This window comes from Fusarium coffeatum, assembly GCF_003316985.1.
Source record: "Fusarium coffeatum strain FIESC_28 chromosome Unknown BRIP53273_contig_142, whole genome shotgun sequence".
Taxonomy (NCBI): Eukaryota; Fungi; Ascomycota; class Sordariomycetes; order Hypocreales; family Nectriaceae; genus Fusarium; species Fusarium coffeatum.
The window spans coordinates 67,533-82,821 of record NW_022157935.1 but is presented as its reverse complement, the minus strand read 5'-3'; the positions used below and the strand labels follow the sequence as shown (position 1 = coordinate 82,821).

The window sequence follows — 15,289 nt, the reverse complement described above, 5'->3', positions numbered from 1 at the left end:
TAGCTGTCGTATCGTTGTGCAAACCTTATCGAGCCCGAAAATCAATTCATCTACAAGGCTCTCTTGCAGCTGTCCAGGCTATCATACCCACCGCAGTCCAGGCACGCGGGAGACTTCTGGGTCTCGACCTACCTCTCTCAATGGGGCGCCATCAGTCGGTTATCGGGTAGACTGTTATTTGATAGAAACTTAACGCCTCAATGGGAGCTTCATTGCACCCGCTTGACACCCGCTCTGTAGCTTAACTCTATTTCCTTGTTTCGGTCAAGGTTCCCTTTTTACTGTTCTCAATACTTGCGGCGACCTTTGTCTGTGCCATCAAAGATCTCAGTTACATTCAAGGAAGATTTGTGTTTCGTCTGGCTGCAAAAATCAAACATCATCTGAAGCTGCCCCGATCACTCCAGACAGATAAACGAAACCTGCATGTCAAACTATTTAGTCTAAAATAAATATTACTCCCCTCAAGGACGTTTTAGAAAACGTGCTGGGAATTACTTTCTGGTGCAACTATCACTATAGTTTCAGTAACACCTAAAGGTTAAATATCTATCTCTACTGTCGATCGGATGCAATTACTAGATCGGACCTTACCCAACATAAAAGTACACCAAGTACACGTAAAGACAAAAATAAAGATGCGACGCAGGCCTGATTCGAACAGACGCCTCCGAAGAGAATAGATTTCTAGTCTATCGCATTAGACCACTCTGCCACTGCGCCTTTTTGCTTAGTCACATGCTCATGATACCGAGTTATGTTCCGACTACATCAGTTGTGGGAGCAGTGCTATCTTTACGTTCAAAGTAAAACAATAATCGGCTCTTTCATAATAGTACTTATATACTCTAGGATATTCTCTTTGTTAATTCTTTCGATTACTATTTAAGTCATATGCCTATACATACACGTTATAGTTTACTATATATTATAAAATTCTACTTATATACATTCTATAGGGTAGATAGAGTCAGAAGTGAAAGATATTCATGACATTTTAATTCCGCTTGCATAATCTGTAATTACCGAGCGGTAATGTTTTGCCTCAATTGACTTAGCCATCCTTTCTCTAGCAACGGTTTGTTTGCCTTTGTAGCGCCTTTTGCGCTGGGTCTAGGCCCTCAAAAGCCAAAAGCGTTACCCAGCCACACGAAATAGCCGTGAGACATGCAGTGGGTGAATGTTTCAGATGATCCGGAGTAATCTGAGCACACAGGGAAGTCTAGATCGTATAGATCTTCGTTGGCCTATAGTTATATACATGACGTCTGTTTTGAGAATGAGCCCTGGCAACGAGTTACATCGCAGCTGACTCGCAGCAGGATTGCAATTGACTGAAGACGGAATAAATCTAGATGGACATATCTTACATCTTATCTTGCCTGGAACTGGAAATTGATTATATCATCATCAATTATTACAATGATCGAGGTTGATGAAAACAATCGTGTTTCACTCTAGGTATGGCTTTAAACATGTCTGTATGTAAAAAAGCAACTTTGGGGGAATAATCTCGTTGAAAGGCAATGCGTACCTACCCATAACTAGAAAGCGACACGCATCGGATTCCAGACACTTGCATTACCATATATTGATATTATTGCGCTGTAATGTATTCTTATTCAATCTCAAGATCCTTGTGTCGATGGCTTCTGTTTCGTTGCTTTCGGACTGCATGTAGGCTGCACATAGGGTAGCTAAGGAGTATGTCCCATTGTAGCAATTTGCATGAACAGAGTAAAGTTAAAACATATGTATAGGTCTTGATTGGGCAGTTTGAATACGCTTTAAATGTGTTGTCTTAGTAGAGTAGGACAGGTATAATTTGCAACACCGTATTCACTCCCAAAAGATCCATGGATCCATCTTGCTCTCCCGTCATTCAAGGCGGGACAGCAGCTGCAATATGCCCCGCGGACCCCGCCATTGCCCCGCGATGATGGATAATTGATGGCACGTGCTTTGTGGTTGTAGTAAACTGCATAGACTTCGGCCGACGTACATGAAAGTTGGAAAGCTGCCTTCAAGCAGAAGATGATGAATAAAAGTCGCGATAAAGAACTAGAAATGAATAACTTACAAGAATACTGGCAAAGATCATTTCCTGCACTGGACCACTGTTAGCTTCGCAGCGGAGTAACGTTGCCCCGCATCCGGACATCCTGCCGCCTTTATCGGAACCCCGCCAATTTTTTTTTTTCTTCCCACTACAGGACGTTGGCGTACAAGCGTCAAGGCGTATCTTGCTTTGAACCCCCAATTCCATTCATCATGCACCACGTTCTGGTCGGTGAGTCGTGCTACACGGCTTCTGAAATTCAGAAGCTCGTGCAGCGTATCAACGATCAGAGTCCCGTCAAGGTTGCCAAGCTCACGGGCTCCTGGCAATACTACCTCGATCTCGAGACAGAAGATGCCGCCGTTCTCGGCAGCATCAAGAAGATTCTCGAGGCCATTGAGGAGCCCGCAAACGCTTCGTCAGCCAGCAGCAACGATAAGGCCATCGATATCTACGTCAGTCCCCGAAACGTTTCACCATGGAGCTCCAAGGCAACCAGCATTGCACTGGTCTGTGACCTCAAGACCGTTAACCGCATCGAGCGAGGTCGAGTCATCCATATCGAATTTGAAGATTCTTTCAAGGGAGAGGAGGACCTTGTCTTCCGCGACGTTCTTCATGATCGCATGACAGAGTTCTTCAGCCTTTCGCCCCCCGTCCTCGATACCATGTTCGCTCATGGCACCCGAAACCCACTTGTTGTGGTTGACATCTTCTCAGACGAACGAGGCCCACTGGCCGCACTCCAAGACCATAACAAGCAGGCTGGACTTGGCCTTGACCAGCCTAACATGGAGTACCTGGTCAAGCAGTACACTGCGCTTGGTCGATCTCCTGTATGACTCACAAGTCCGACTTTGAAAATCAAATACTGATTTCAGTAGAACGACGTCGAGCTGTTTATGTTTGCTCAGGTCAACTCCGAGCACTGCAGACATCACGTCTTTAATGCCTCGTGGACTATTGACGGCGTTACCCAGGAGAACAGTCTGTTCGGTATGATTAAGAACACTCATAAATCAAACCCCGAATATGTCATCAGTGCCTACTCGGATAACGCTGCTGTGTAAGTCTTATATCACAGTGCATGCTGGGCGAAGGGGTAAACATAGTTACTGACTATTTATAGCCTATCTGGTGATGAGGGTAACTACTGGGCTCCAGACTATTCTACCGGAAGCTGGAAGCTTACTCGCGAGGTTGTTCAGCCTCTCATCAAGGTTGAAACCCATAACCACCCAACAGCCATCTCCCCCTTCCCGGGTGCTGCAACTGGTAGCGGTGGTGAGATTCGTGATGAAGGTGCTGTTGGACGAGGTTCTTCCCCCAAGGCTGGACTTGCTGGTTTCTGGGTCTCTGATCTCCTGATTCCTGGCAACAAGAGGCCTTGGGAACTGGACATTGGACGCCCCTCTCACTACGCTTCCAGTCTCGACATCATGCTCGAAGCCCCCATTGGCTCTGCCCGCTTCAACAACGAATTCGGTCGCCCTGCATTGACTGGCACTTTCAGGACTCTGCTCACTAACGAGCCTGGATCTGACGCCACTGAGTTCAGGGGATACCACAAGCCTATTATGATCGCTGGTGGTATCGGCAGTGTTCGTCCTCAACATGCTCTCAAGGAAGAGAGCCATGTCGAGGAGGGTGCTCATGTCATCGTTCTTGGTGGCCCTGCCATGTTGATTGGTCTTGGTGGTGGCGCTGCGTCTTCAAATGCCGGCAGCGAGGCCACGGCGGACCTCGACTTTGACAGCGTTCAGCGTGGTAACCCTGAGATGGAACGTCGTGCCCAGATGGTGATCAACACCTGCGTTGCTCTTGGGCCAGAAAGCCCCATTGCTTTCATCCATGATGTTGGTGCTGGTGGTCTGTCCAACGCTCTCCCTGAGCTTGTTAAGGATGCCGGTTTTGGTGGCAACTTCGAGCTTCGACAAGTTGAGAGTGCTGACAACTCCATGTCTCCTCTCCAGATTTGGTGCAACGAGGCACAGGAGCGATATGTTCTTCTCGTGAACAGGGACGGCCTCAACCGCTTTACAAGCATCTGCCGACGAGAGCGATGTGGTTTCTCTGTTGTCGGAAATGCTGTCACTAAGGACGAGAGTGGGGTTTCCAGGCTTGTCCTGACAGATCGGGAACCCACAGTTCAGCCTCCCACTGACCCCATCAATCTTCCCATGGATGTTCTTTTCCCTCCTGGACGACGAATCTCCAAGGACGTTCAGCGCGTCCAGAAGAACCTCCGACCTTTCGATGCCGTCAAGAGTCTCAGCGAGCAGTGTGGCAGCTCTGACATCGGTGAGATGGTCACCAAAGCCACTGAACTGGTCTTCAACCTTCCTTCAGTCGGATCGAAGAACTTCCTTATCACCATCGGTGACCGTACCGTCGGCGGTCTCTCCGTTCGTGATCAGCTTGTCGGTCCTTGGCAGACTCCTGTTGCTGATGTTGCTGTCACCCTCACCAGCTTCAGTCTCGATGATAAGAAGCGACGAGGTGAAGCCATGGCCATGGGCGAGAAGCCTAACCTTGCTCTTATCTCGGCTGCTGCCTCCGCTCGCATGGCCGTTGTTGAGAGTCTGATGAACCTTGGTGCTGCCGATATCAAGCCCGGTCCTGTCAATGGAGATCTCAAGCGCGTCAAGCTTTCCGCCAACTGGATGGCCGCTGTTGGTCACCCTGGAGAGGGCGCTGCTCTTTATGAAGCTGTCCAGGCTATCGGTATGGAGCTTTGCCCACAGCTTGGTGTTTCTATTCCTGTCGGTAAGGACTCTTTGTCGATGAAGGCCTCCTGGAAGGATAAGGAGACCTCTGATTCCCACACCGTCACTGCCCCTGTGTCACTGGTCATCTCGGCCTTCAGCTTGGTTGAGGATGTTCGCAGCACTTGGACACCTCAGCTTCGCCGTGTCGAGGAGGTTGGTGAGACTGTGCTTGTCTTTGTCGATCTTGCTCAGGGCTTCCGTGCTATGGGTGGCTCTGCTCTTGCCCAGACTCTTGGCCAGATTGGAGACGAGTCTCCTGATGTCCGCGACGTCCAGATCATCCGTGACTACTTTGACGCTCTGTGGCAACTTCACCAAGAGAACATCGTTCTTGCCTACCACGACCGATCCGACGGTGGTCTGCTCACTACTGTCGCTGAGATGATGTTTGCTGGCCGAGTCGGCGCTGATATCTCACTGGATGACCTTGCTGAGTCTGAGGACAAGGTGCTCGATGCCCTGTTCAACGAGGAGTTGGGTGCTGTTTTCCAGATCCGCCGAGGTGAAGAGACCAGATTCAAGAGATGCTTCGCCACATGTGGTCCTCCTCACGGTCTGATCAAGACTATCGGTTACGTCCGCCCCACCAGCAAGCAGTCGCTTTTGGTCAAGTACAGATCCAAGACGATTGTCGACCTGGAGCGCGCCAAGATCCAGCAGTGGTGGACCAGCACTTCTTACGAGATGCAGAAGCTGCGAGACAACCCCGACTGTGCCAACTCCGAGCTCGAGGCCATTCAGGACAACAAGGATCCTGGTCTGCATTACAAGCTGAAGTTTGACCCTGCTGATGTCAGCCTGCCAGCTATGACCAGCCTCAAGAGCCTTGTCAAGAAGCCTAGGGTTGCCATTCTCCGAGAGCAAGGTGTCAACGGTCACGCTGAGATGGCTTTCGCTTTCCGAGCTGCTGGCTTCGATGCAGTTGATGTTCACATGTCTGATATCCTTGGCGGTCTTTCTTTGGAGGGATTCCGAGGTCTTGCTGCCTGCGGTGGTTTCTCCTACGGTGATGTTCTTGGTGCCGGCAACGGCTGGGCCCAGTCCATCTTGATGCACGATGGTGCTCGCAAGACCTTCGAGGCTTTCTTCAACCGTCCTGATACCTTCTCATTCGGTGTATGCAACGGTTGTCAGATGTTGACCCGACTCAAGGAGCTTATTCCTGGAGCCGACCACTGGCCAACATTCGTTGAGAACGCTAGCACACAATTCGAGGGCCGATACTCTATGGTCACCATTGAAGACAAGTCCGAGAACTCTGTCTTCTTCAACGGCTTGAACGGCTCTTCGTTCCCCATTGTCGTCTCCCACGGTGAGGGCCGAGCTGAATTCTCCTCTGGCAGTGACCTGTCTTCTATCAATGACTCCGGTCTTATTCCCCTCCGCTACATCGACAACTACGGTTCCGTTACTGAGAGATACCCCTTCAACCCCAACGGTAGCCCTCAGGGTATCGCTGGTGTGAAGAGCAGGGACGGCCGCGTCGTTGCTATGATGCCTCACCCCGAGCGAACCATCATGGCTGATGTTGGTTCGTGGAAGCCAGAGGGCCAGTTGGCCGAATGGGGTCAATTCGGCCCTTGGTTCCAACTGTTCTTGAATGCTCGCAAGTGGGTTGCTTAGATCTAAAAACAGAATTGCATTACGGTGTTTCGGTATTGGGAATGTTTTATGGTTATGGATGAATGGGATTATGAGGTTGGGACGTAGAAGGTCAATTAAACTATAGAAAATGCATGATATCACTGGTTGGTTACCCTAACCTGGAGAAAACAATATGATTACTTGTTAATAATTCGTTCCAGATATTATTGTGCGGTTCGTGGGATGCTATTGCCAAAGTTGGGAGGCTCAGACATGTCTCTGGATGGTTGCGGGAGATAAGATCCAACCTGTGTGCAATATTTCCATTATAGGAGTCCACATGTCAACACCGTAACTGTTATCCGGGATAGAAACAACAGCGGATCATTTATAACCTCAAGTTCATTAACTACAGTCTACCCAGCTGGGAATGGTTGAAAGAGTCATCAACTGTTTGCCCAGGAAGCATTTACCAAGATACAGACCCTCCAAAGATGGCTTCCATACCTAAGTAGCAGTTATGTCTATTCCTTAACAGCCAACGAATACTTTCATTATTCCCAGCTTCGTAGATCTATTGGATCAGAATCTATGCCTGGATCTTGATCGGGCGTAGATCTTGGCTTTGCCCTGTTCCTTGACCTGCTTGGCCACCGTTTGCATTTCTAACCGCCTCGTCTACCTACAATTCGTTCCAGTACAATATCTTTTGCCCCAGATTTTGATCTCACTGGTTTAGAACCAGGGAGCCTTAGATTGGTCGCTTCATGTATTAACAATATGCAAGTCATTGTGTTCGAACGCCCAAGTGCTTAACCTTCCATTGTATAATAACTAACACACAAACAGAAACCCAATGTTTGACATGGTCCAATTCCATTGACACCCAATCTGACTCATCTTTCCCTTGATCGTTTGTTTCTGGTGTCTCCTTCCACAGAACGGGAGGAAACGCGCAGGGCAAGCGCTGGAACCCCTCCTTCCTAATATGTCGACGCCTATCAAATCGGGCGAACCACTGACTGTAATCACTTCCATCCATCATCATACCTGATCAGCTTCTTACCCAAGACTTCACCATTCTGAAAGCCCATTTTTTTATCCCTTGATGCAAACTTCTAACATATTTTCTCTCAATCTCCGGGCCCAATTGATCTTACCAAAGATGGATTTTCGCGTGCTGAACGAATTACCGGGCGAAGTATCACATGGGGGTTGAAAATGCGCATGGTTCGCTTGAAAGGTCGCCTTTTTCAACCTTCCACTGCCAATCATGATGGCATCTGCGCAGCCTTATTTGATACAAAGATACCCTCGCGATGTGTTACCAACGTTTGTGCAATTCGATTGCCTGGCCTCTTAATCTGGTCCCCTGCGCCTCGCAACTCATTTCCTTATTCTTTCCTGATTGTTAAGACATCACCAACCTTTCGCCACCAGTCTTTAATCTAAAACTTGTCAAAGCCAACATCCATCATCTTTGTTCCTCTTGAGGCGGGGTGATACTAAAAGCGCCTCTCATCACCCTGCAACATTATTGGGAGAGGCCTCAAGCCCGACCAGGGATCACCATGGATTCATTTCCAGGTCAGGGTTTGAATGAGGAGGGTGGCTCTCAGAATATTGACGGCCCTGACGATATCATCCTCGGCGACTATAATCAATGGCAACAGACTGACCTTACTCCCTGGGAGTTGAAGGAGGTCGAGCTCGACCTAGAGCGCGAAAACAACTTGACGGTTCGGCAATGGCTCCAGGGACAAGGCAACTCCCGGCCTGACGAAAACACATACATCGCCTCGCAATCGTCGTCTCAACGCAAACGTGAGACCCAGAAACTTCTCGGTCATATAGATAACGTGCTGGGAGGCAACAAGTCGTTATCCGCTCATGCAGCAAAGTCTTCCACCAACACGACGGCTCTGGCTTCTCGAAACCCTACCAGATTAAACATTGATACCACTTCGACCAACCAGCTGTCATCGGCAAAGTCTGCGTTTTCAGCGCAACCTCTCTCATTCTCCGATCGAGGGACAACAACATACTGTGGCAATGGCTATCATAGCGGATGGGATTCGGGAACATCGGTCTCTCAAAGCCGCTCAGCTTTTCCAATCACATCATATGGATATCAGACTCGCGGACGCCAGAGCCAAGTTTTAGATCCATCTCTTCCGCAATCAAATTGGTCGGTCACAGGTACGGATACATCCACTGGTTCGAAGAAACCACCCAAACGTCAGAGCAGCCGATCCGCCGATGATGAGACAAGCAGCAAACGTACGTTTTCAAGGCGAAATGTGCCCAGAGTCAACGCCCTGTCTTGCCAACGTCCTTCGTCATCGACATCTGGCCCTGCCCGAATGAGTTCCTCAGACAAAAACCCTTTGCTACAGACATCAATCGAGGCTATGCTAGGGCCCCATCACCAACTTGGTAATAACACATCATCGTCCAGTTCTGAGGGTACCAGTTTGCAAACAACACAATTTGATGGGCCACTATCTGATCATGCACACAAAGGGCTCTCGCATGATGATTTCAACGATGTATGCGAGATCTGTCCTTTTTGGCTTTTTAGTCCTGTCCAGTTCTCAAATATCGAGAGACCAGCTTGCTCTAACCGCAAGGAAGAAATGTCCCATATCATTACACATCTTACTGATCATCACGGCCTTGTCCGTGGAATCGATCCGAAGAATGCATCTCGCAAATACTTGGCAAGCTGTCAAACTTACAACCCGTCTATCAAGGCAAAAGGAAATTGTCCGAAATGCAGTTCATTACACCAGTGGAAAGACTCAGGCCCGGTAGACCCTAATCACAATGGTGTTGTGCTTTGCATGCGTTGCTGGTCTAAATTTGATAAAGATGGAATGCAAGACCACCTGTCCGGACCACTATGCCCCTACAAAGCAGAACAACCAAAGCCAAAGAAAATGTGCATATTATATACTACTTTTTGTTCCAACGACAAGCCACCCAGCCAGCCTCCCAGGGACATGCAGCCACCCAAGGCAAATCATCGAACTGCAGCAAGGAAACATAGTCGCCGCAATGTAAGACAGCAAGCGAGTTCTCGCGTGAATCGCCGCCCTGCTCCAACAGAAGCCTCTCAACCTCTTCAGTCACCTCATTCACGACCGCCTTCCAGTCATAGCCAACCTTTCTCCCTCCATGAACGAAAAAGGGGTACGCCCAGTTCTCGTGAATCTCACGAATCGGAAAAAAGACAGCCGGTTTCTGAGAACTCATCCACACGTCGACCAAACCATCATCCGATCCCGTTGGCATACCCAGATACTGTACCAGGATATACTGTCGGCAACTACGAAACGTTTCAGAGACACAAGCAGCAAAGTGCAAATAGATCTACACACTCGTCCACAACTCATCTAATTTCCTTCGAAAACATTGAGAACATTAAATTAGAGGGTTCAATGTTCGATAACGGATTCCAGTACCCAACACAGTTACAAGTACCAAACACAACGCGCTCACCTGGTCAATACCAGAACTGGCAACAACAGTTTCTCCAAGTTCCACAAACATTGCCCCAGTCCTTCTTGCAAACGTTAGGTCAAACTTCACGTCGCGGTGTTCGAGACAACTCATTTGATCAGTTCTCACTGCAATCTTTGTCGCAGCCTCAGCATCCCCAACTTCCATCCAGCCAGTATTCCATACTAGACTCTCTTCCTGGGAAAACCCAGCAACAATCGCCGGCTAGCGCGAATCTCTCTGCCTACAACAATGAGAGCTCACACCTCCTCCATCACCCAAAGACTCCCCAGTTACAACTCCAAGTACCAGCAATGGACGATTTCGACGCAACTATATCATTATCCGGCGGGTTGTCACATGTGCAATCCAGTCCCTCCAGGGTGCCATCTACTGCAGGAGAGTCTATGGACCTTCTGCAGTCACCCAATATTGAAGGATCAATGTGGTTGTTTAATGAAAACTTTGACTATGATAACAGCTTGGACTGGCTGAATATGGGAACAATTGGATCACACCCACAGCTTCAAGAGTCTATTGAAGTAGGCGACCCTCCGACTATCCAATCCCAGCAACGCGTTGAAGACCTAAACCCAAACAGCGGCTTGCTTACTGTACAACAAGCTGCTGTGGAAAAGGATTCGGCGTACCACTCAGATACCTTCCATGATATGGAATGGGATGATGAGAAAGAGATATTCTCCTGAATATCCCTATGTTCTAGCATCTCTCTCTCTCTCTCTTTTTCTTTCAAAAGTCGGCGCTATCGTGGGTTATTTACATTGGCATACTTGAAAATATTTTGGTTTAGACACTTGCGTTCTTCTTATGATGATGGTTTGTTGGTTGTAAGGTGTCTTTTCCATTATAGTATACCATTCTTATTGCATGCCTGTCTGTTTATCATGCTGAGACAGGAGTATCATTATTAAAACGACTTATGATCCTTTCACGTCGCGCGATATACATAGTTGCACACGCAAATCACATTCAGTTATTATTATATTTGTCCCATCTCATGCCGAAGCGTATCATACAACCTCGTTTTATAGGTTTATTTTAATCGTTAAATGCAAACGACAGTATGGCTCACGCGAGTTTCTCGAACTTGTTGGTTTTTGGTCCATTTCATGCTGAAAATTTATATCGGACCTCTTAGTCCCGGGTATCAATCTCTAGGTCCAGCTGCACGCCGTTTGAGATACCATAATCTCCAAGAGTAATATGATCCTTGAACGGCCTCTCACTCTGTCTCTTCAAAATAATCTGGCCAGGGTCACGACCAATTCGCGCAGCAACCATGAGCTTCAACTGGCCCACAGTATCCGATTCTAAACAGGGCACAGCAGCCTTCGTGCCCAGGCGGTCATTGACGTTGACGATGATCATCTCTTCGCCTCCCTGGGCAACGGCAGGTTTGGGTTTCTCTTCTTTCTTTTCCTTTCTCTCTCTCCGTTGATCTCTATCCCCATCCCGAGGCCTATCTCGTCCACCACGATCACCATCACGGTCATCTCGGCGATAATTGCGATCCCTGCCCCCGTCGCGATCCCGATGTCGCTGCGGCGACCGTCTGCGGAAGTCGCGGTTTCGGTCGTTATCCCGGCGGTCTCCTTTGAATCTAAAGCCACCTGCGCCTCGGGGCTTTGGCACTGGCGATCTTGATCGTTCTCTGGGTCTGCGTGGAGGAGAATCTCTTCGGTCGCGGTTCTGGTTGCGATCGCGGGACCAGCTGCGATCTCTGCGCTGGCGACGCTCGCTGTTTTCGCGGAACGAGTCTTCGCGACCTTTTCGGTCGTCTCTGTCTCTGGGAGCGGGTGATTTTGAGCGAGCTCGGGGCTCTGCAGGTGGTGAGTCTGTCATGACTGTGATGGGCTTGCGGCGGCGATGATGTGATTATAGAGAGCCTTCTTATTATGTAGGATTGCGAATTATGTGTTGCGCTTTGCCCGCCGCGAATGGTTCGATACTGTTTCGGCTGCGGAAAGAAAGCGTTGAGCTGGAGTTGATGATTTTGATGGTTGAAGAAACTGCCTAAAAGAGGCTGGAGCTCATCGCGACGTCACGAGCAAGCTTGAGTGGACGCGGTTGATTCTCCACTTTTTAGGCATGCTTCCATGATACTCATGCCATCAGCAACAGCTTTAATAGTATGTTCTCAGTATCCGTAAAGTATTTGAATCTCACTACATGTGGAAAGCGAGTATAATCTGTCATAGTTCAAGCAAAACTACTTTGAATATATTGCGGAGGTAATATTTGGAAGGAAAGTGTGTTGAATGCTTCTAAGCGCATCATCTCGCGATGGTTCTAGGGTAAGTCTCTTGTCAACCTTATCATCACTTCAGCCATTGTATCAGAGAGTTCTTCTGGAAACTCTCTGGCCTCGATATATCCAGTCTGAGTGGCATTTGTCTACTCCAGCTAAATCCTCAGCTGCAGATAGTGTAGTCTGCCACAGAGGTTGAGCTCGCTCACCCCATCACCACAGTAGTGATCAGATTCTGGTAAGCCGCAAGATAGAGACGAAATAGTTTGGTCATATATGCCAGTAGACAAGCACTTAAACTACATTTTCTTGATAGCCTAAGCTTTAGAGGACAATTCTTTTGTTGCCCACCTGAGTCACTTGAGTATATGAGGTCAACTTTGCTTTGTTGACATCGTGCATGGCGGGTGCAAAGCTATAAGTTGGAGGCTAAAGTGTATACATACAGATAGAGAACAGTTGGGGTGGAACCGATTGCTGCAAGTGTTAAAGCTGACAGCTCACTGGGACACATCAACGTCATGACATGTAAGGCAACCTCGTATCGGCAGCAGATGCAAACACACACAAGCTCTCGCTCGGACTCGATGCAAGCTGTTTGCACTTGGTTGTAATAACTCAACAAATAAGGCTTGCGGTCTGACATCACAGTGTTCTGCTGAACCCTCGTTCTTAACCATGTTTCTTAATCGACCAGCTTTGTTTGCCGACAGTTTTGAAATAGTTTGGTTTGGTTTCTGGTTTCTGGTTGCGTTGCTACGGAGAAACCTAACCTTGACGTCAACTAAGTTAAACTGTCTTGTCTTCCATGGACGGATGTCTTGGGTGAAAACCGCCCTTGCAGGGCTGAGCAGCAGAACCAGGTTCAGGGATCAAGGTCCTACTCACTAGCGGTGGCAGGCCACGGAAAGCTGCCGCTTCGAGGAGACACACGCGACCCACCAGTAATATCCAACAAAACCTCGTGGAGGACGACAGAGAAGCGCTATGCCAATAAGGCATTGGATCCTATTACGTTGGCGTTGCACAGCGCGGCCACGTCAATTCTGCCTGACGAAAGAAAAGACTGGCCAGCGTTGAGAATGGCTGGACCAAAGAGAAGCCAGCACAGTACAGTGAGCGGTGTGACGGCCAAAATAGAAACAAAGAACACGGCAGATCAAAAATAGGTACTATAGGTAGAGATAAAGCCATTGAAGAATAAACACAAAGTTATGCACAGCAATTAGAGTGCGTACAGTAGCACGAATGCGGTTGATTAACAGAGCAAATCCGGGGCGGGTAGCCGATCACTCAGTGACAGCCAGACCCAGACCAGGTCATGCTTTATTCCATAGCCGACGGGGCTTAATTATTCCATGTCCACCAGGAGAATGGATGTCATTTTACCATCGACAAGGTCTCTTTCAAAAACCGTTGAGTTTGACCAGGATTGGCGAGTTTCAGCTTGACCGAGACGAAGCGAATAATTGAAAGAAGAAAGGAAAGAAGAAAGAGAATAAAAAACAAAGCACAAAGTATGAATAGGCCTTGCATTGAGTTTGTTGAGTGTAAGAGTCCACTGCGCGTAATACTGTAGGTGCCCGGTGCCTCACCAGCTCACCTACAGCCTGTATCACGCTGACTGCCTGAAGGCTTCTGACTCAATGATTCTGCTCTGGAAGTAATTACGGAAAACTTCCAAAAGAAAATAAACTCATTTAACTTTTCTCCCTACATTAGCGTCATAATAAGGCTTTTGCCGCTACAAAGGAAGGTTGACAACAATGATCGACGCTGTTAATTGATCTTTTGTTCAACTGGGCGCCTTCTTGTCTCTCCAAGCTTGTGAAGGGAGGAGGGGAGGAGACACCAGCTGGACCAATTAAGGTAAAGCGCCAGGCACAAGCGATGCAGGAACCACTTCCGAGAAAGCGGGTGTGCCTGGCTCCTTCCTTTTTGTTTTTGATGGGTGACCAATCGACTTGGGCTCGGGCAACTGCACCGGTGAGGGAAATTATGCAAATTTTATTTTTGCCCTTCTTATGAAATGGGCATAGCACGCACCGACGAGTCACGGCAGAGAGAGTCATTCAGTCATTCACTTGATGACATTGGCCAGAGACAACTCAGACGACCTTTGATTTGACAATGCTTTGTTCTACTTTACCGGCTTCTCAACCGGCTCATGCCTCATGGCCATGAGTAGCGGCAAGCAGCGCCACTTATGAGGTAGACTCGTTATTAATTGGTTTCTGCTACTGCCTGCTACTGAGCACAAGCTAAGACAGCGTCTTTTTCTCTCTCTATTCTCTTTTAATTCCCTCATCTCCCAGTCACTTGTTAGTGGGCTGCAGAATGAAATCATCGCCACCGGTCAAGACCTTCTGTCAGCTCGTCTCTTTACTGGCAGCCAACAGGAACAATGCAGAGTTTTTTCCTGTCCGTTCATCCTTGGGTTGCTCCATCGCGAACTAGGGACAGGAAACCAGGGTTCAAAGATCCCGGGTGAAACCGTCTTTGTGCGTCCAGAGTCTCAAATATCGATTCTGGTGCACAAAGAGATCCAGGGAGAGAACGTGCGACAACAAGGGACTGGATAAAGGGTCTGGTATAGACATGGCCCAAGCCCAGGTTTCAGCACTTTGTTATTGACAGGCCTGGTTCGGTCGGACTGCCAGAAGCTGTCAAGAGAAGCGCTGTAATTTCCCTCGAGGAGCATGACAGGCCAGTAGTAGCCATGTCTAGGTCACGAGTACTTGGCACACAACCAAGGGATAGGGGCTTGGTCGTGTTACCAGTACTAGTTTAATGGGCTCGGGCCTAGTCCGCCCCTCCCATCCCACCATCACCAAACGTCTTTTCCGCTTGGTCTGCCAGCGCCTTGGCCCCAGACGAAGGGTGTGGTAGCCTGTGGATTCTGGTTTTTAATGTTATGCACCATGAAGCTGTGCTGTGTTGTTTCCCGTCTGTGTGTTGTTTGCAAATTGCTTTTCCCTCGCCGTTGTAGTATTTCATATGGATCCTCCCCCCCGAATTTGACAGGCCACCCTTCTACGCTTCGAAACAACTTCTTCTCGGTCCACAGACTTCGTTGGCAGAGTCTATCGCTCGTACATTTCTTCCGCT

At 48.5% G+C, this 15,289-nt stretch overlaps 3 protein-coding genes across 3 annotated transcripts; 2 read left to right on the top strand and 1 right to left on the bottom strand.

The window, feature by feature from the left end:
* Window positions 1-2,271: 2,271 nt before the first annotated feature.
* Window positions 2,272-6,450, top strand: FIESC28_06570 (uncharacterized protein; the record flags this gene model as incomplete). Its single annotated transcript, XM_031160713.1, has 3 exons — window positions 2,272-2,895; window positions 2,944-3,125; window positions 3,189-6,450. The coding sequence occupies 3 exons, from the start codon at window positions 2,272-2,274 to the stop codon at window positions 6,448-6,450; spliced, it is 4,068 nt and encodes a 1,355-aa protein (XP_031015091.1).
* A 1,532-nt stretch (window positions 6,451-7,982) lies between these two features.
* On the top strand, window positions 7,983-10,619 carry FIESC28_06569 (uncharacterized protein; the record flags this gene model as incomplete). The annotated part of the gene is made up of 2 exons (XM_031160712.1): window positions 7,983-8,691; window positions 9,844-10,619. 2 exons carry the CDS (start codon window positions 7,983-7,985, stop codon window positions 10,617-10,619), a joined length of 1,485 nt encoding a protein of 494 aa, XP_031015090.1.
* Window positions 10,620-11,067: 448 nt separating this feature from the next.
* FIESC28_06568 (uncharacterized protein) lies at window positions 11,068-11,775 on the bottom strand (the record flags this gene model as incomplete). Its single annotated transcript, XM_031160711.1, has 1 exon — window positions 11,068-11,775. One exon carries the CDS (start codon window positions 11,773-11,775, stop codon window positions 11,068-11,070), a length of 708 nt encoding a protein of 235 aa, XP_031015089.1.
* Window positions 11,776-15,289: the final 3,514 nt, after the last annotated feature.